Source organism: Salvelinus fontinalis, chromosome 11, assembly GCF_029448725.1.
Source record: "Salvelinus fontinalis isolate EN_2023a chromosome 11, ASM2944872v1, whole genome shotgun sequence".
NCBI lineage: Eukaryota > Metazoa > Chordata > Actinopteri > Salmoniformes > Salmonidae > Salvelinus > Salvelinus fontinalis.
This window is the reverse complement of record NC_074675.1, coordinates 59296956-59319455: the sequence shown is the minus strand read 5'-3', so window position 1 is coordinate 59319455 and position 22500 is coordinate 59296956. Positions and strand designations below refer to the sequence as shown.

The 22500-nt window shown below is 46.9% G+C and overlaps 1 protein-coding gene across 3 annotated transcripts in view; it reads left to right on the top strand.

The window, feature by feature from the left end:
* camta2 (calmodulin binding transcription activator 2) overlaps positions 1 to 22500 on the top strand; it is a 159148-nt gene that overhangs the window by 29321 nt on the left and 107327 nt on the right. For all 3 annotated transcript variants that reach the window (XR_008761461.1, XM_055939155.1, XM_055939154.1), the window contains exons 6-11: positions 1454 to 1525; positions 6689 to 6839; positions 8066 to 8206; positions 12287 to 14034; positions 14107 to 14706; positions 14895 to 15021. Coding sequence is in view for 2 of the 3 variants with exons in the window: in XM_055939155.1 (XP_055795130.1) it covers positions 1454 to 1525; positions 6689 to 6839; positions 8066 to 8206; positions 12287 to 14034; positions 14107 to 14706; positions 14895 to 15021 (2839 nt within the window). In the remaining variant the exon portion in view is untranslated. The remainder of the gene's footprint in view (positions 1 to 1453; positions 1526 to 6688; positions 6840 to 8065; positions 8207 to 12286; positions 14035 to 14106; positions 14707 to 14894; positions 15022 to 22500) is intronic.

Genomic DNA, 22500 nt, shown 5'->3' with positions numbered 1-22500 from the left:
CACACACACTGACAACACACACATACACACACACTGACAACACACACACACACACACACACACACACACACACACACACACACACACATTAAGAACAAACACACACACACACACACACACACACACACACACACACACATTAAGAACACACACACACACACACACACACACACACACACACACACTGACAACACACATACACACACACACTGACAACACACACACACTGACAACACACACACACACACGCACACACACATCGTCCCAACATGTCCTCTTCTCTCTCTCTAGTGTCTCTATGGTTGCTACGTCCATTCTTCCATCGTCCCAACATGTCCTCTTCTCTCTCTCCAGTGTCTCTATGGTTGCTACGTCCATCGTCCCAACATGTCCTCTTCTCTCTCTCTCCAGTGTCTTTGTGGTTGCTACGTCCATCGTCCCAACATGTCCTCTTCTCTCTCTCCAGTGTCTCTATGGTTGCTACGTCCATCGTCCCAACATGTCCTCTTCTCTCTCTCTCCAGTGTCTCTCTGGTTGCTACGTCCATCGTCCCAACATGTCCTCTTCTCTCTCTCCAGTGTCTCTGTGGTTGCTACGTCCATCGTCCCAACATGTCCTCTTCTCTCTCTCCAGTGTCTCTAGGGTTGCTACGTCCATTCTTCCATCGTCCCAACATGTCCTCTTCTCTCTCTCTCCAGTGTCTCTATGGTTGCTACGTCCATCGTCCCAACATGTCCTCTTCTCTCTCTCCAGTGTCTCTATGGTTGCTACGTCCATCGTCCCAACATGTCCTCTGTTCTCTCTCTAGTGTCTCTCTGGTTGCTACGTCCATCGTCCCAACATGTCCTCTTCTCTCTCTCCAGTGTCTCTGTGGTTGCTACGTCCATCGTCCCAACATGTCCTCTTCTCTCTCTCCAGTGTCTCTATGGTTGCTACGTCCATTCTTCCATCGTCCCAACATGTCCTCTTCTCTCTCTCTCCAGTGTCTCTATGGTTGCTACGTCCATTCTTCCATCGTCCCAACATGTCCTCTTCTCTCTCTCTCTAGTGTCTCTATGGTTGCTACGTCCATTCTTCCATCGTCCCAACATGTCCTCTTCTCTCTCTCCAGTGTCTCTATGGTTGCTACGTCCATCGTCCCAACATGTCCTCTTCTCTCTCTCCAGTGTCTCTGTGGTTGCTACGTCCATCGTCCCAACATGTCCTCTTCTCTCTCTCCAGTGTCTCTATGGTTGCTACGTCCATCGTCCCAACATGTCCTCTTCTCTCTCTCTCTAGTGTCTCTATGGTTGCTACGTCCATTCTTCCATCGTCCCAACATGTCCTCTTCTCTCTCTCCAGTGTCTCTATGGTTGCTACGTCCATCGTCCCAACATGTCCTCTTCTCTCTCTCCAGTGTCTCTGTGGTTGCTACGTCCATCGTCCCAACATGTCCTCTTCTCTCTCTCTCTAGTGTCTCTATGGTTGCTACGTCCATTCTTCCATCGTCCCAACATTCCACAGGAGGTGCTACTGGCTGTTGCAGGTCAGTTACAATCCAGTGTGTGTGTGTGTGTGTGTGTGTGTGTGTGTGTGTGTGTGTGTGTGTGTGTGTGTGTGTCAGGGTTTCCGTGAGGTAAATGTGGCACGGGACAACGTGAAGATTTAAATGTACCGTCCTTTTCAGAAATGTACTGGACTCATGTGTATTGGGTGCATACCCCAGGAAGACATCCCCCCACAGTGATTAGAATGACAGAAATCACATTTACGTGCTAATGAATCTGTAAGGAAGCTGCCTACAGCATACAATGGTGATAATAGTCAGGGGGGCGCTTTTCTTAGCTGCCTGCTGTTTTCAGATTAGTTTTGATTACATGTTGGCTGTTAATATGACTAGGATTATAAACCACTAGGATGGGTTGATAATATGACTAGGATTATAAACCACTAGGATGGATGGCTTGATAATATGACTAGGATTATAAACCACTAGGATGGATGGGTTGATAATATGACTAGGATTATAAACCACTAGGATGGGTTGATAATATGACTAGGATTATAAACCACTAGGATGGGTTGTTAATATGACTAGGATTATAAACCACTAGGATGGGTTGATAATATGACTAGGATTATAAACCACTAGGATGGATGGGTTGATAATATGACTAGGATTATAAACCACTAGGATGGGTTGATAATATGACTAGGATTATAAACCACTAGGATGGATGGGTTGATAATATGACTAGGATTATAAACCACTAGGATGGGTTGATAATATGACTAGGATTATAAACCACTAGGATGGGTTGTTAATATGACTAGGATTATAAACCACTAGGATGGGTTGATAATATGACTAGGATTATAAACCACTAGGATGGATGGGTTGATAATATGACTAGGATTATAAACCACTAGGATGGATGGGTTGATAATATGACTAGGATTATAAACCACTAGGATGGGTTGATAATATGACTAGGATTATAAACCACTAGGATGGATGGGTTGATAATATGACTAGGATTATAAACCACTAGGATGGATGGGTAGAGGACTCCATCTCTGCTCCATTAGAGGACTCCATCTCTGCTCCATTAGAGGACTCCATCTATGCCCCATTAGAGGACTCCATCTCTGCTCCATTAGAGGACTCCATCTCTGCTCCATTAGAGGACTCCATCTCTGCCCCATTAGAGGACTCCATCTCTGCCCCATTAGAGGACTCCATCTCTGCTCCATTAGAGGACTCCATCTCTGCTCCATTAGAGGACTCCATCTCTGCTCCATTAGAGGACTCCATCTCTGCTCCATTAGAGGACTCCATCTCTGCTCCATTAGAGGACTCCATCTCTGACTCCATCTCTGCCCCGAGAGGACTCCATCTCTGCCCTTAGAGGACTCCATCTCTGCTCCATTAGAGGACTCCATCTCTGCTCCATTAGAGGACTCCATCTCTGCTCCATTAGAGGACTCCATCTCTGCTCCATTAGAGGACTCCATCTCTGCCCCGAGAGGACTCCATCTCTGCCCCGAGAGGACTCCATCTCTGCTCCATTAGAGGACTCCATCTCTGCTCCATTAGAGGACTCCATCTCTGCCCTTAGAGGACTCCATCTCTGCTCCATTAGAGGACTCCATCTCTGCTCCATTAGAGGACTCCATCTCTGCTCCATTAGAGGACTCCATCTCTGCTCCATTAGAGGACTCCATCTCTGCCCCGAGAGGACTCCATCTCTGCTCCATTAGAGGACTCCATCTCTGCTCCATTAGAGGACTCCATCTCTGCTCCATTAGAGGACTCCATCTCTGCTCCATTAGAGGACTCCATCTCTGCTCCATTAGAGGACTCCATCTCTGCTCCATTAGAGGACTCCATCTCTGCTCCATTAGAGGACTCCATCTCTGCTCCATTAGAGGATTCCATCTCTGCTCATTAGAGGACTCCATCTCTGACTCCATCTCTGCTCCATTAGAGGACTCCATCTCTGCTCCATTAGAGGACTCCATCTCTGCCCCATTAGAGGACTCCATCTCTGCTCCATTAGAGGACTCCATCTCTGCTCCATTAGAGGACTCCATCTCTGCCCCATTAGAGGACTCCATCTCTGCTCCATTAGAGGACTCCATCTCTGCTCCATTAGAGGACTCCATCTCTGCTCCATTAGAGGACTCCATCTCTGCTCCATTAGAGGACTCCATCTCTGCCCCATTAGAGGACTCCATCTCTGCTCCATTAGAGGACTCCATCTCTGCTCCATTAGAGGACTCCATCTCTGCCCCGAGAGGACTCCATCTCTGCTCCATTAGAGGACTCCATCTCTGCTCCATTAGAGGACTCCATCTCTGCTCCATTAGAGGACTCCATCTCTGACTCCATCTCTGCCCCATTAGAGGACTCCATCTCTGCTCCATTAGAGGACTCAATCTCTGCCCCATTAGAGGACTCAATCTCTGCCCCATTAGAGGACTCCATCTCTGTTCCATTAGAGGACTCCATCTCTGCTCCATTAGAGGACTCCATCTCTGACTCCATCTCTGCCCCGAGAGGACTCCATCTCTGCTCCATTAGAGGACTCCATCTCTGCTCCATTAGAGGACTCCATCTCTGCTCCATTAGAGGACTCCATCTCTGACTCCATCTCTGCTCCATTAGAGGACTCCATCTCTGCTCCATTAGAGGACTCCATCTCTGCCCCATTAGAGGACTCCATCTCTGCTCCATTAGAGGACTCCATCTCTGCTCCATTAGAGGACTCCATCTCTGCTCCATTAGAGGACTCCATCTCTGCCCCATTAGAGGACTCCATCTCTGCTCCATTAGAGGACTCCATCTCTGCTCCATTAGAGGACTCCATCTCTGCCCCGAGAGGACTCCATCTCTGCTCCATTAGAGGACTCCATCTCTGCTCCATTAGAGGACTCCATCTCTGCTCCATTAGAGGACTCCATCTCTGACTCCATCTCTGCCCCATTAGAGGACTCCATCTCTGCTCCATTAGAGGACTCAATCTCTGCCCCATTAGAGGACTCAATCTCTGCCCCATTAGAGGACTCCATCTCTGTTCCATTAGAGGACTCCATCTCTGCTCCATTAGAGGACTCCATCTCTGCTCCATTAGAGGACTCCATCTCTGCTCCATTAGAGGACTCCATCTCTGCTCCATTAGAGGACTCCATCTCTGCTCCATTAGAGGACTCCATCTCTGCTCCATTAGAGGACTCCATCTCTGCTCCATTAGAGGACTCCATCTCTGCTCCATTAGAGGACTCCATCTCTGCTCCATTAGAGGACTCCATCTCTGCTCCATTAGAGGACTCCATCTCTGCTCCATTAGAGGACTCCATCTCTGCTCCATTAGAGGACTCCATCTCTGCCCCGAGAGGACTCCATCTCTGCTCCATTAGAGGACTCCATCTCTGCTCCATTAGAGGACTCCATCTCTTACTCCATCTCTGCCCCATTAGAGGACTCCATCTCTGCTCCATTAGAGGACTCCATCTCTGCCCCATTAGAGGACTCCATCTCTGCTCCATTAGAGGACTCCATCTCTGCTCCATTAGAGGACTCCATCTCTGCCCCGAGAGGACTCCATCTCTGCTCCATTAGAGGACTCCATCTCTGCTCCATTAGAGGACTCCATCTCTTACTCCATCTCTGCCCCGAGAGGACTCCATCTCTGCTCCATTAGAGGACTCCATCTCTGCTCCATTAGAGGACTCCATCTCTGCTCCATTAGAGGACTCCATCTCTGACTCCATCTCTGCTCCATTAGAGGACTCCATCTCTGCTCCATTAGAGGACTCCATCTCTGCCCCATTAGAGGACTCCATCTCTGCCCCATTAGAGGACTCCAGCTCTGCCCCATTAGAGGACTCCAGCTCTGCTCCATTAGAGGACTCCAGCTCTGCTCCATTAGAGGACTCCATCTCTGCTCCATTAGAGGACTCCATCTCTGCTCCATTAGAGGACTCCATCTCTGCTCCATTAGAGGACTCCATCTCTGCCCCATTAGAGGACTCCATCTCTGCCCCATTAGAGGACTCCATCTCTGCTCCATTAGAGGACTCCATCTCTGCTCCATTAGAGGACTCCATCTCTGCCCCATTAGAGGACTCCATCTCTGCTCCATTAGAGGACTCCATCTCTGCTCCATTAGAGGACTCCATCTCTGCTCCATTAGAGGACTCCATCTCTGCTCCATTAGAGGACTCCATCTCTGCCCCATTAGAGGACTCCATCTCTGACGCCATCTCTGACTCCATCTCTGACGCCATCTCTGACGCCATCTCTGACGCCATCTCTGACGCCATCTCTGACGCCATCTCTGACGCCATCTCTGACGCCATCTCTGACGCCATCTCTGACGCCATCTCTGACGCCATCTCTGACGCCATCTCTGACGCCATCTCTGACGCCATCTCTGACGCCATCTCTGACGCCATCTCTGACGCCATCTCTGACAAAAGTGATTCTAACATGTATTGACTGAAGGATGTGAATACTTATGTAAATTATATTTCTGAGATATTTCTGTATTTCATTTTCAGGTTCATGGGTGAGACTTTGTCATTATAGGTTATTGTGTGTAGATGGGTGAGACTTTGTCATTATAGGTTATTGTGTGTAGATGGGTGAGACTTTGTCATTATAGGTTATTGTGTGTAGATGGGTGAGACTTTGTCATTATAGGTTATTGTGTGTAGATGGGTGAGACTTTGTCATTATAGGTTATTGTGTGTAGATGGGTGAGACTTTGTCATTATAGGTTATTGTGTGTAGATGGGTGAGACAAATATCAATGTAATAGGCTGCAGGTTTATTTATCGGCTTAAAAATAGTTATAATTGTTGGCTAACGGAAACCCTGGTGTGTGTGTTAACCTCTTCCCTCTCTCAATTTTCAATTAAATTCTCTTTATTGGCATGACGTTACAATGTACATATTGCCAAAGCTCATTTTGGATATTTCCAATATAAATTAAAATGAGAATCAAAAATGTCAATGGGACAACAGTAACAACAATAACCAAGGGTCAAAATAACCATACATCAACAATAACACTAAACATACAGTCTCTCTCTCTCTGTGTGTGTGTGTGTGTGTGTGTGTGTGTGTGTGTGTGTGTGTGTGTGTGTGTGTGTGTGTGTGTGTGTGTGTGTGTGTGTGTGTGTGTGTGTGTGTGTGTGTGTGTAGAACCCAGACATGGTGCTGGTTCACTACCTGAATGTTCCGTCGCTGGAGGATCATGGGAAGGCATGCGGCCCGTTACTATGTGCCGTTGCCGACCGCCGAGACTCGCTACGTTGGAGCCGAGACGAACTACTGGCCCAGCTCAAACCTATGTGTAAGTACACACACACCCACACACACACACACTACACACACTACACACACACTACACACACCACACACACTACACACACACACACACACACACACACACACACACACACACACACACACTACACACACACACTACACACACACACACCACACACACACACACACACCACACACACACACACACACACTACACACACTACACACACACTACACACACCACACACACTACACACACACACACACACACACACACTACACACACTACACACACACTACACACACCACACACACTACACACACACACACACACACACACTACACACACATTACACACACACTACACACACTACACACACTACACACACTACACACCACACACAACACACACTACACACCACACACCACACACCACACACACACACACACACACACACACACACACACTACACACACACACACACACACTACACACACACACACACACACACACACTACACACACACTACACACACTACACACACACCACACACACACACACACACACCACACACACCACACACACACACACACACACACACACACACACACACCACACACACACACACACCACACACACACACACCACACACACACACACCACACACACACACACACACACACACAGATATCTACTGCTCCTCAGAATGGCAAAACTTCCCAGTTAGGAAGTCTTGGGTCCGATCTGATTGTGCTTTTCAAATGAGAACAATTCTTCAACCAAAAGATAACAAAACAAATTCATTTTTGACAATAACAAACGAATCAAAGACCTATTGGTTGAAAAGGTGAAAGGTCAGTGATGAAACAGGAAGTATTAGCACCTCCTCCCACTCAGAGGTCAGTCTTGGGGCGGGTGTTCATTCCCACGGCACTTGAATGCACGATAAATCCTGGCAATGTGATGGCTGACTAATATTTATTATTGTGTTTCTCTGTCTGTCTGTCTGTCTGTCTGTCTGTCTGTCTGTCTGTCTGTCTGTCTGTCTCTACTCGCTCTGTCTGTCTGTCTCTACTCGCTCTGTCTGTCTGTCTGTCTCTCTTTTTCTCTCTCTCTCTCTCTCTTTATCTCTCTCTCTCTCTGTCTCTCTGTTTCTCTGTCTCTCTCTGTCTCTCTCTCTCTCTCTCTCTGTCTCTCTGTTTCTCTGTCTCTCTCTGTCTCTCTCTCTCTCTCTCTCTGTGTTTCTCTAGTCCACAGCATTAAGTGGTCATGTGGAGAAGGTTATGGATCATCAGAGTTCTCTATAGAACAACTGGCTCAACAGATCCTGGAGTCACAACAGACCAAACCTCAGCCTCGCACACACACCTGTCTCTGCAGCTCCACACTGGGTAAATCTGTGTGAGTGTGGGTGGTAAATGTTACCACTGGAGGGCAGTATAGCCAAACACTACAGACTACTGTGACTGTGGACTAATGTGACTGGACTACTGTGACTACCGTGACTAGTGACTACCGTGACTAGTGACTACCGTGACTAGTGACTACCGTGACAAGTGACTACTGTGACAAGTGACTACTGTGACTAGCGACTACTGTGACTAGCGACTACTGTGACTAGCGACTACTGTGACTAGCGACTACTGTGACTAGCGACTACTGTGACTAGCGACTACTGTGACTAGCGACTACTGTGACTAGCGACTACTGTGACTAGCGACTACTGTGACTAGAGACTACTGTGACTAGAGACTACTGTGACTAGCGACTACTGTGACTAGCGACTACTGTGACTAGCGACTACTGTGACTAGCGACTACTGTGACTAGTGACTACTGTGACTAGAGACTACTGTGACTAGAGACTACTGTGACTAGCGAATACTGTGACTAGCGACTACTGTGACTAGCGACTACTGTGACTAGTGACTACTGTGACTAGCGACTACTGTGACTAGCGACTACTGTGACTAGCGACTACTGTGACTAGCGACTACTGTGACTAGCGACTACTGTGACTAGCGACTACTGTGACTGCGGACTAGTGAGAATGTGGACTAGTGTGAATGTGGACTAGTGTGAATGTGGACTAGTGTGAATGTGGACTAGTGTGAATGTGGACTAGTGTGAATGTGGACTAGTGTGAATGTGGACTAGTGTGACTGTGGACTAGTGTGACTGTGGACTACTGTGACTAGAGACTACTTTAACTAGAGACTACTGTGTCTATTGTGACTAGAGACTACCGTGACAAGAGACTACTAGTAACTAGAGACTACTGTGGCTACTGTGACTATAGACTAATGTGACTATAGACTACTGTGACTAGAGACTCATGTGACTACAAACTACTGTGACTGCAGACTACTGTGCCTGCGGACTACTGTGAGTAGAGACTACTGTGACTACAAACTACTGTGACTAGAGACTCATGTGACTACAAACTACTGTGACTGTAGATGACTGTGCCTGCGGACTACTGTGACTGGAGACAGCCGTGACTAGAGACAGCCGTGACTAGAGACTGCCGTGACTAGAGACTTCCGTGACTAGAGACTTCCGTGACTAGAGACCGCCGTGACTAGAGACCGTCGTGACTAGAGACTGCCGTGACTAGAGACTGCCGTGACTAGAGACTGCCGTGACAAGAGACTGCCGTGACTAGAGACTGCCGTGACTAGAGACTGCCGTGACTAGAGACTGCCGTGACTAGTGACTGCCGTGACTAGTGACTGCCGTGACTAGAGACTACCGTGACTAGAGACTACCGTGACTAGTGACTACCGTGGCTAGTGACTACCGTGGCTAGTGACTACCGTGGCTAGTGACTACCGTGACTAGAGACTACCGTGACTAGAGACTACCGTGACTAGAGACTACCGTGACTAGAGACTACCGTGACTAGAGACTACCGTGACTAGAGACTACCGTGACTAGAGACTACCGTGACTAGAGACTACCGTGACTACCGACTACCGTGACTACCGACTACCGTGACTACCGACTACCGTGACTACCGACTACCGTGACTACCGACTACCGTGACTAGTGACTACCGTGACTAGTGACTACCGTGACTACAGACTACTGTGACTACAGACACTGTGACTAGAGACTACTGTGACTACTGACTGCTGTGACTACTGACTGCTGTGACTACAGACACTGTGACTACTGACTGCTGTGACTAGAGACTTCCGTGACTGCAGACTACCGTGACTACAGACTACTGTGACTAGTGACTACTGTGACTACGGACCACTTTGACTAGAGACACTGTGACTAGAGACTACTGTGACTAGAGACTACTGTGACTAGAGACTACTGTGACTAGAGACTACCGTGATTAGCGACTACCGTGACTAGTGACTACTGTGACTACAGACACTGTGACTAGAGACTACTGTGACTAGAGACTACCGTGATTAGCGACTACCGTGACTAGTGACTACTGTGACCATTGACTACGGTGACTAGTGACTACTGTGACTAGTGACTACTGTGACTAGTGACTACTGTGACTAGTGACTACTGTGACTAGAGACTACCGTGACTAGAGACTACTGTGACTAGTGACTACCGAGACTAGTGACTACCGTGACTAGACTATCGTGACTAGTGACAACTGTGAATAGGGAATACTGTGACTAGCGACTACTCTGACTAGTGACTACTGTGATTACAGACTACTGTGATTTGTGACTACTGTGACTTGTGACTACCGTGATTAGGGACTACTGTGACCATTGACTACTGTGACCATTGACTACTGTGACCATTGACTACTGTGACTAGTGACTACAGACTACGGTGACCAGTGACTACAGACTACTGTGACTAGCGACTACCGTGACTCGCGACTAGTGACTACTATGACTACATACTATGTGAGTAGTGACTACGGTGAATACTGACTACTGTGACTACATACTACGGTAACTGGTGACTACTGTGACTAGAGACTACTGTGACTAACTAGTGACTACTGTGACTAGAGACTACTGTGACTGACTAGTGACTACTGTGACTAGTGACTACTGTGACTAGTGACTACTGTGACTAGAGACTACTGTGACTAGAGACTACTGTGACTAGAGACTACTGTGACTACTGACTACTGTGACTAGAGACTACTATGACTAGTGAATAACGTTACTAGTGACTACTCTGACCCGCGTCTAGTGACGACAGTGACTACTGTGACTAGTGACTACTGTGACTAGTGACTACTGTGACTAGAGACTACTGTGACTAGTGACTACTGGGACTAGTGACTACTGGGACTAGTGACTACTGTGACTAGAGACTACTGTGACTAGAGACTACTGTGACTAGAGACTACTGTGACTAGTGACTACTGTGACTAGTGACTACTGTGACCCGCGTCTAGTGACGACAGTGACTACTGCTACTAGTGACTACTGCTTCTAGTGACTACTGTGACTAGAGACTACTGCTACTACTGCAATGTATTCTGTATGTTCTGTTTCTTTCATTCTCCTCACTCTCTTCCCTCTCGCCCCTCTCTCTCGCCCCTCTCTCTCGCCCCTCTCTCTCGCCCCTCTCTCTCGCCCCTCTCTCTCGTCCCTCTCTCTCGTCCCTCCCTCTCGTCCCTCCCTCTCCTCCCTCTCCTCCCTCTCATCCCTCTCTTCCCTCTCTTCCCTCTCCTCCCTCTCGTCCCTCCCTCTCCTCCCTCTCCTCCCTCTCATCCCTTTCTTCCCTCTCCTCCCTCTCCTCCCTCTCCTCCCTCTCCTCCCTCTCTTCCCTCTCCTCCCTCTCCTCCCTCTCCTCCCTCTCCTCCCTCTGCTCCCTCTCCTCCCTCTCCTCCCTCTCCTCCCTCTCCTCCCTCTCCTCCCTCTCCTCCCTCTCCTCCCTCTCCTCCTTCTCCTCCCTCTCCTCCCTCTCATCCCTTTCCTCCCTCTCCTCCCTCTCTTCCCTCTCCTCCCTCTCCTCCCTCTCATCCCTCCCTCTCCTCCCTCTCTTCCCTCTCCTCCCTCTCCTCCCTCTCATCCCTTTCTTCCCTCTCCTCCCTCTCATCCCTTTCTTCCCTCTCCTCCCTCCCTATCCTCCCTCATCCCTCTCCTCCCTCTCATCCCTTTCTTCCCTCTCCTCCCTCTCGTCCCTCTCGTCCCTCTCGTCCCTCCCTCTCCTCCCTCTCGTCCCTCCCTCTCCTCCCTCTCGTCCCTCCCTCTCCTCCCTCTCGTCCCTCCCTCTCCTCCCTCTCCTCCCTCTCCTCTCCTCTCGTCCCTCCCTCTCTTCCCTCTCCTCCCTCTCATCCCTCTCATCCCTCTCCTCCCTCCCTCTCCTCCCTCTCGTCCCTCCCTCTCCTCCCTCTCGTCCCTCCCTCTCCTCCCTCTCCTCCCTCCCTCTCCTCCCTCTCCTCCCTCTCATCCCTCCCTCTCCTCCCTCTCGTCCCTCCCTCTCCTCCCTCTCGTCCCTCCCTCACTCCCTCTCGTCCTTTCCTCCTTCCAGCGTCTCCTGGAGCTAACATTCCCCACCGCTGTAACAGCACCAAACATCGCATTATCTCCCCCAAACTGCCCGCTACCCGCCCTGCCATGTCAGCCTCACCCCTGGCCGAGGGGGAGACAGGAGGGGGAGACATCCCTGCAGGCGGCGAGAAGAAACCCTCCCCCCACACACACCCTCCCCCCTCACACACACACCCCCAGGTAAAGCGTGGAGGGTCTACCAGCCTGGTAGGGAGACATGAGGGAGTCTCTTCCTCCCCCTCTCCCCCCTCCTCCTCCTCCTCCTCCTCCTCCTCATCATCCCCCCCTCAGGCTCACCGCACAGCAACCATCGCCGTCAGCAACGGCACCACCAACAGTTTCTATGGTGACCAGCGGGGCCTGACGACGGTTGCCCTGCCGCAGAATGCGGTGATCGTCATGACTACGGCGGGGGTCATCGGGACGCAGGGTGGAGGAGAGCGGGAGTCGAGTCTGTCTCTCACCCATTCAGGTCAGCTGGTACTCTCCCCCGTCCCCCCTAAACCAGACACCCCCTCCCCCCCAACCCCACCTGCTCCACCCACCCCCTCCCCCCCCACCCCCGGGGTGGCTACTCTCAGCCTCACCCTCCTGTCCTCACCCGTTATAGGGGGACTACTCCTCACTCCATCCCCCTCTCCATCCCTCCTGCACCCTCTCCCTCCTGCCGCCCCCTCTCCCTCACCCTGCCGACCTCCTGTCTTCGATCCAGACTCCTTTCTGAACAGTCCTAAACAGGGTCAGACCTACGGAGGCACTCTGCCCCCCTCCTCACCCTCTCCTCCCCCCTCCTCCTCCCCACATGCACCCTCCCTCGCTCTCTCCCTCTCCCCCACCTCCCCTCCCTCCTCTCTCTCATCTCTCTCTTCTGAGGCAGAGAGGAAGAATGAAGAGAGAGAGGTGCCCCAGACCTCTACCCCTTCCTCCTCCCTCCCTCCATCTCTTTCTCTATCCCTCTCTCCGTCCCACTCTGCCCCTTCTTCCTCCCTCCCTCCATCTCTTTCTCTATCCCTCTCTCCTTCCCACTCTGCCCCTTCCTCCTCCCTCCCTCCATCTCTTTCTCTATCCCTCTCTCCGTCCCACTCTGCCCCTTCCTCCTCCCTCCCTCCATCTCTTTCTCTATCCCTCTCTCCGTCCCACTCTGCCCCTTCCTCCTCCCTCCCTCCATCTCTTTCTCTATCCCTCTCTCCGTCCCACTCTGCCCCTTCTTCCTCCCTCCCTCCATCTCTTTCTCTATCCCTCTCTCCTTCCCACTCCGCCCCCTCTCTCCTGCCTCTGTGTCTGGAATCAGCGCTGGGCCTGGGCCCTCTGGGGGAGACGGAGGGGGAGAGGGGGGAGGAGGGGAGAGAAGAGGGTCACCCGCCCACCAAACTGGCTCTCCTCCAGCGAGGCCAATCCCACCAGCCGTCGTCGTCAGGGCAACACCACAGAAAAGCATCGTCATCGCTGCTCCTGATTCGCCACGAAACGCAGCAGACCCCTCCCACTCAGCAGATGGCGCCCAATCAGCAGCCTCACAGGCAGGACGGAGAGCAGCCATTGGTCGTCCTAGAGCCCAAAGAGCTCCAGCAGCACCTCCCCCAACCCATGACCTCTATGAACTTTGACCCCAACCCAACCCCGACCCCACTGAACCAGACCCAGAACTACCGCTCTCAGCTCCTACTGCTGCAACGTAGACTTCTGCAGAGTCAGGAGATGGAGAGGGAGGTGGAGAGGGAGAGAGAGGTGGAGAGAGAGAGGGAGAGGGAGGCGGAGGTGGAGAGGGAGAGGGAGGCGGAGGTGGAGAGGGAGAGGGAGGTGGAGAGGGAGAGAGAGAGGGAGGCGGAGAGGGAGAGGGAGGCGGAGAGAGAGAGGGAGGGGCAGCTCTTACCCCTGTTTGCTAACATCAACAACGTGGCTAATGCAAACATGGCTCTTTCGACTACTGTTAGTATGGACAGTGCTAACGCTAATGCCGCTACGGGTAATGTTAACATGACCAATGTGACTAATGGGCGGGTCAGAGTAAAGGAGGAGAGGGGGCGTGGCTACGAGGCAGAGGACACACCCATGGACACGGGTCAAAGGTCGGAGGTCACGGATGGCTCGGAGGAGCTAGAGATATCGTTCGACAGCCAGTTCCCTGACCTCATCTCTGAGCTCATCACAGAGGCCGACGCCCCAAACACACACACGCACACACGCCCCAACACACACACACACACACACACCTCGGTCCTCGTCCCGAACCCGGCGCCCACCAGTCTGTTCCCCACGGGGGTACGTTACATGGTTCCTCCCCAGCCCTCCCCCTCATCCTCCTTCCTCCCCTTCCCCCCTCTTCCCCCTAACAACGGGAGTGAGCTACAACGCCTAGCAACCATCACAGACTTCTCCCCCGAGTGGTCCTACCCAGAGGTGAGACAGGGAGAGGGGGGCATGTTGATTTCATGGGAAGCCTATTAAACATGGCCTATTTATTGACCTTATATTGATTATATATTTGACTGTATTTAAGAGATCACATGTTATGTTTCTGTGTACAAGATGTTCAGATGAATCTAAACCTGGCAGAAAGTGAGACTAATAGTTTCTACATCTGTCAGGGTGGTGTGAAGGTGTTGATAACAGGCCCCTGGTTGGAGGCTACTGGACGTTACAGCTGTGTGTTTGACCAGAGCACCGTCCCTGCTTCACTTATTCAGCCTGGAGTACTACGGAGCTACTGCCCTGGTAGGTACACACACACACACACACACACACACACACACACACATACACATACGCAGAATGGTTGTTACTGTATCCACTAGATGGTAGAATGGTTGTTACTGTATCCACTAGATGGTAGAATGGTTGTGTTACTGTATCCACTAGATGGTAGAATGGTTGTGTTACTGTATCCACTAGATGGTAGAATGGTTGTTACTGTATCCACTAGATGGTAGAATGGTTGTTACTGTATCCACTAGATGGTAGAATGGTTGTTACTGTATCCACTAGATGGTAGAATGGTTGTGTTACTGTATCCACTAGATGGTAGAATGGTTGTTACTGTATCCACTAGATGGTAGAATGGTTGTGTTACTGTATCCACTAGATGGTAGAATGGTTGTTACTGTATCCACTAGATGGTAGAATGGTTGTTACTGTATCCACTAGATGGTAGAATGGTTGTTACTGTATCCACTAGATGGCAGAATGGTTGTTACTGTATCCACTAGATGGTAGAATGGTTGTTACTGTATCCACTAGATGGTAGAATGGTTGTTACTGTATCCACTAGATGGTAGAATGGTTGTTACTGTATCCACTAGATGGTAGAATGGTTGTTACTGTATCCACTAGATGGTAGAATGGTTGTTACTGTATCCACTAGATGGTAGAATGGTTGTGTTACTGTATCCACTAGATGGTAGAATGGTTGTGTTACTGTATCCACTAGATGGTAGAATGGTTGTTACTGTATCCACTAGATGGTAGAATGGTTGTTACTGTATCCACTAGATGGTAGAATGGTTGTTACTGTATCCACTAGATGGTAGAATGGTTGTTACTGTATCCACTAGATGGTAGAATGGTTGTGTTACTGTATCCACTAGATGGTAGAATGGTTGTTACTGTATCCACTAGATGGTAGAATGGTTGTTACTGTATCCACTAGATGGTAGAATGGTTGTTACTGTATCCACTAGATGGTAGAATGGTTGTTACTGTATCCACTAGATGGTAGAATGGTTGTGTTACTGTATCCACTAGATGGTAGAATGGTTGTGTTACTGTATCCACTAGATGGTAGAATGGTTGTTACTGTATCCACTAGATGGTAGAATGGTTGTTACTGTATCCACTAGATGGTAGAATGGTTGTTACTGTATCCACTAGATGGTAGAATGGTTGTTACTGTATCCACTAGATGGTAGAATGGTTGTTACTGTATCCACTAGATGGTAGAATGGTTGTTACTGTATCCACTAGATGGTAGAATGGTTGTTACTGTATCCACTAGATGGTAGAATGGTTGTTACTGTATCCACTAGATGGTAGAATGGTTGTGTTACTGTATCCACTAGATGGTAGAATGGTTGTTACTGTATCCACTAGATGGTAGAATGGTTGTTACTGTATCCACTAGATGGTAGAATGGTTGTTACTGTATCCACTAGATGGTAGAATGGTTGTTACTGTATCCACTAGATGGTAGAATGGTTGTTACTGTATCCACTAGATGGTAGAATGGTTGTTACTGTATCCACTAGATGGTAGAATGGTTGTTACTGTATCCACTAGATGGTAGAATGGTTGTGTTACTGTATCCACTAGATGGTAGAATGGTTGTTACTGTATCCACTAGATGGTAGAATGGTTGTTACTGTATCCACTAGATGGTAGAATGGTTGTGTTACTGTATCCACTAGATGGTAGAATGGTTGTGTTACTGTATCCACTAGATGGTAGAATGGTTGTTACTGTATCCACTAGATGGTAGAATGGTTGTTACTGTATCCACTAGATGGTAGAATGGTTGTGTTACTGTATCCACTAGATGGTAGAATGGTTGTGTTACTGTATCCACTAGATGGTAGAATGGTTGTGTTACTGTATCCACTAGATGGTAGAATGGTTGTTACTGTATCCACTAGATGGTAGAATGGTTGTTACTGTATCCACTAGATGGTAGAATGGTTGTGTTACTGTATCCACTAGATGGTAGAATGGTTGTTACTGTATCCACTAGATGGTAGAATGGTTGTTACTGTATCCACTAGATGGTAGAATGGTTGTGTTACTGTATCCACTAGATGGTAGAATGGTTGTTACTGTATCCACTAGATGGTAGAATGGTTGTGTTACTGTATAGACTAGATGGTAGAATGGTTGTTACTGTATCCACTAGATGGTAGAATGGTTGTGTTACTGTATCCACTAGATGGTAGAATGGTTGTTACTGTATCCACTAGATGGTAGAATGGTTGTTACTGTATCCACTAGATGGTAGAATGGTTGTTACTGTATCCACTAGATGGTAGAATGGTTGTTACTGTATCCACTAGATTGTAGAATGGTTGTGTTACTGTATCCACTAGATGGTAGAATGGTTGTTACTGTATCCACTAGATGGTAGAATGGTTGTTACTGTATCCACTAGATGGTAGAATGGTTGTGTTACTGTATCCACTAGATGGTAGAATGGTTGTTACTGTATCCACTAGATGGCAGAATGGTTGTTACTGTATCCACTAGATGGTAGAATGGTTGTGTTACTGTATCCACTAGATGGTAGAATGGTTGTTACTGTATCCACTAGATGGTAGAATGGTTGTTACTGTATCCACTAGATGGTAGAATGGTTGTTACTGTATCCACTAGATGGTAGAATGGTTGTTACTGTATCCACTAGATGGTAGAATGGTTGTTACTGTATCCACTAGATGGTAGAATGGTTGTTACTGTATCCACTAGATGGTAGAATGGTTGTTACTGTATCCACTAGATGGTAGAATGGTTGTTACTGTATCCACTAGATGGTAGAATGGTTGTTACTGTATCCACTAGATGGTAGAATGGTTGTTACTGTATCCACTAGATGGTAGAATGGTTGTTACTGTATCCACTAGATGGTAGAATGGTTGTTACTGTATCCACTAGATGGTAGAATGGTTGTTACTGTATCCACTAGATGGTAGAATGGTTGTTACTGTATCCACTAGATGGTAGAATGGTTGTTACTGTATCCACTAGATGGTAGAATGGTTGTTACTGTATCCACTAGATGGTAGAATGGTTGTGTTACTGTATCCACTAGATGGTAGAATGGTTGTTACTGTATCCACTAGATGGTAGAATGGTTGTTACTGTATCCACTAGATGGTAGAATGGTTGTTACTGTATCCACTAGATGGTAGAATGGTTGTTACTGTATCCACTAGATGGTAGAATGGTTGTGTTACTGTATCCACTAGATGGTAGAATGGTTGTTACTGTATCCACTAGATGGTAGAATGGTTGTTACTGTATCCACTAGATGGTAGAATGGTTGTTACTGTATCCACTAGATGGTAGAATGGTTGTTACTGTATCCACTAGATGGTAGAATGGTTGTGTTACTGTATCCACTAGATGGTAGAATGGTTGTTACTGTATCCACTAGATGGTAGAATGGTTGTTACTGTATCCACTAGATGGTAGAATGGTTGTTACTGTATCCACTAGATGGTAGAATGGTTGTGTTACTGTATCCACTAGATGGTAGAATGGTTGTTACTGTATCCACTAGATGGTAGAATGGTTGTTACTGTATCCACTAGATGGTAGAATGGTTGTTACTGTATCCACTAGATGGTAGAATGGTTGTTACTGTATCCACTAGATGGTAGAATGGTTGTTACTGTATCCACTAGATGGTAGAATGGTTGTTACTGTATCCACTAGATGGTAGAATGGTTGTGTTACTGTATCCACTAGATGGTAGAATGGTTGTTACTGTATCCACTAGATGGTAGAATGGTTGTTACTGTATCCACTAGATGGTAGAATGGTTGTGTTACTGTATCCACTAGATGGTAGAATGGTTGTTACTGTATCCACTAGATGGTAGAATGGTTGTTACTGTATCCACTAGATGGTAGAATGGTTGTTACTGTATCCACTAGATGGTAGAATGGTTGTTACTGTATCCACTAGATGGTAGAATGGTTGTGTTACTGTATCCACTAGATGGTAGAATGGTTGTTACTGTATCCACTAGATGGTAGAATGGTTGTTACTGTATCCACTAGATGGTAGAATGGTTGTGTTACTGTATCCACTAGATGGTAGAATGGTTGTTACTGTATCCACTAGATGGTAGAATGGTTGTTACTGTATCCACTAGATGGTAGAATGGTTGTTACTGTATCCACTAGATGGTAGAATGGTTGTTACTGTATCCACTAGATGGTAGAATGGTTGTTACTGTATCCACTAGATGGTAGAATGGTTGTTACTGTATCCACTAGATGGTAGAATGGTTGTTACTGTATCCACTAGATGGTAGAATGGTTGTTACTGTATCCACTAGATGGTAGAATGGTTGTGTTACTGTATCCACTAGATGGTAGAATGGTTGTTACTGTATCCACTAGATGGTAGAATGGTTGTTACTGTATCCACTAGATGGTAGAATGGTTGTTACTGTATCCACTAGATGGTAGAATGGTTGTTACTGTATCCACTAGATGGTAGAATGGTTGTTACTGTATCCACTAGATGGTAGAATGGTTGTTACTGTATCCACTAGATGGTAGAATGGTTGTTACTGTATCCACTAGATGGTAGAATGGTTGTTACTGTATCCACTAGATGGTAGAATGGTTGTTACTGTATCCACTAGATGGTAGAATGGTTGTTACTGTATCCACTAGATGGTAGAATGGTTGTGTTACTGTATCCACTAGATGGTAGAATGGTTGTTACTGTATCCACTAGATGGTAGAATGGTTGTTACTGTATCCACTAGATGGTAGAATGGTTGTGTTACTGTATCCACTAGATGGTAGAATGGTTGTTACTGTATCCACTAGATGGTAGAATGGTTGTTACTGTATCCACTAGATGGTAGAATGGTTGTTACTGTATCCACTAGATGGTAGAATGGTTGTGTTACTGTATCCACTAGATGGTAGAATGGTTGTTACTGTATCCACTAGATGGTAGAATGGTTGGTTACTGTATCCACTAGATGGTAGAATGGTTGTGTTACTGTATCCACTAGATGGTAGAATGGTTGTTACTGTATCCACTAGATGGTAGAATGGTTGTGTTACTGTATCCACTAGATGGTAGAATGGTTGTGTTACTGTATCCACTAGATGGTAGAATGGTTGTTACTGTATCCACTAGATGGTAGAATGGTTGTGTTACTGTATCCACTAGATGGTAGAATGGTTGTGTTACTGTATCCACTAGATGGTAGAATGGTTGTTACTGTATCCACTAGATGGTAGAATGGTTGTGTTACTGTATCCACTAGATGGTAGAATGGTTGTGTTACTGTATCCACTAGATGGTAGAATGGTTGTTACTGTATCCACTAGATGGTAGAATGGTTGTGTTACTGTATCCACTAGATGGTAGAATGGTTGTTACTGTATCCACTAGATGGTAGAATGGTTGTTACTGTATCCACTAGATGGTAGAATGGTTGTTACTGTATCCACTAGATGGTAGAATGGTTGTTACTGTATCCACTAGATGGTAGAATGGTTGTTACTGTATCCACTAGATGGTAGAATGGTTGTTACTGTATCCACTAGATGGTAGAATGGTTGTGTTACTGTATCCACTAGATGGTAGAATGGTTGTTACTGTATCCACTAGATGGTAGAATGGTTGTTACTGTATCCACTAGATGGTAGAATGGTTGTTACTGTATCCACTAGATGGTAGAATGGTTGTGTTACTGTATCCACTAGATGGTAGAATGGTTGTTACTGTATCCACTAGATGGTAGAATGGTTGTGTTACTGTATCCACTAGATGGTAGAATGGTTGTTACTGTATCCACTAGATGGTAGAATGGTTGTTACTGTATCCACTAGATGGTAGAATGGTTGTTACTGTATCCACTAGATGGTAGAATGGTTGTTACTGTATCCACTAGATGGTAGAATGGTTGTTACTGTATCCACTAGATGGTAGAATGGTTGTTACTGTATCCACTAGATGGTAGAATGGTTGTGTTACTGTATCCACTAGATGGTAGAATGGTTGTGTTACTGTATCCACTAGATGGTAGAATGGTTGTTACTGTATCCACTAGATGGTAGAATGGTTGTTACTGTATCCACTAGATGGTAGAATGGTTGTTACTGTATCCACTAGATGGTAGAATGGTTGTTACTGTATCCACTAGATGGTAGAATGGTTGTTACTGTATCCACTAGATGGTAGAATGGTTGTTACTGTATCCACTAGATGGTAGAATGGTTGTTACTGTATCCACTAGATGGTAGAATGGTTGTTACTGTATCCACTAGATGGTAGAATGGTTGTTACTGTATCCACTAGATGGTAGAATGGTTGTTACTGTATCCACTAGATGGTAGAATGGTTGTTACTGTATCCACTAGATGGTAGAATGGTTGTTACTGTATCCACTAGATGGTAGAATGGTTGTTACTGTATCCACTAGATGGTAGAATGGTTGTTACTGTATCCACTAGATGGTAGAATGGTTGTTACTGTATCCACTAGATGGTAGAATGGTTGTTACTGTATCCACTAGATGGTAGAATGGTTGTGTTACTGTATCCACTAGATGGTAGAATGGTTGTTACTGTATCCACTAGATGGTAGAATGGTTGTTACTGTATCCACTAGATGGTAGAATGGTTGTTACTGTATCCACTAGATGGTAGAATGGTTGTTACTGTATCCACTAGATGGTAGAATGGTTGTTACTGTATCCACTAGATGGTAGAATGGTTGTTACTGTATCCACTAGATGGTAGAATGGTTGTTACTGTATCCACTAGATGGTAGAATGGTTGTGTTACTGTATCCACTAGATGGTAGAATGGTTGTTACTGTATCCACTAGATGGTAGAATGGTTGTGTTACTGTATCCACTAGATGGTAGAATGGTTGTGTTACTGTATCCACTAGATGGTAGAATGGTTGTGTTACTGTATCCACTAGATGGTAGAATGGTTGGTTACTGTATCCACTAGATGGTAGAATGGTTGTTACTGTATCCACTAGATGGTAGAATGGTTGTTACTGTATCCACTAGATGGTAGAATGGTTGTTACTGTATCCACTAGATGGTAGAATGGTTGTTACTGTATCCACTAGATGGTAGAATGGTTGTGTACTGTATCCACTAGATGGTAGAATGGTGTGTTACTGTATCCACTAGATGGTAGAATGGTTGTTACTGTATCCACTAGATGGTAGAATGGTTGTTACTGTATCCACTAGATGGTAGAATGGTTGTGTTACTGTATCCACTAGATGGTAGAATGGTTGTTACTGTATCCACTAGATGGTAGAATGGTTGTTACTGTATCCACTAGATGGTAGAATGGTTGTTACTGTATCCACTAGATGGTAGAATGGTTGTTACTGTATCCACTAGATGGTAGAATGGTTGTTACTGTATCCACTAGATGGTAGAATGGTTGTGTTACTGTATCCACTAGATGGTAGAATGGTTGTTACTGTATCCACTAG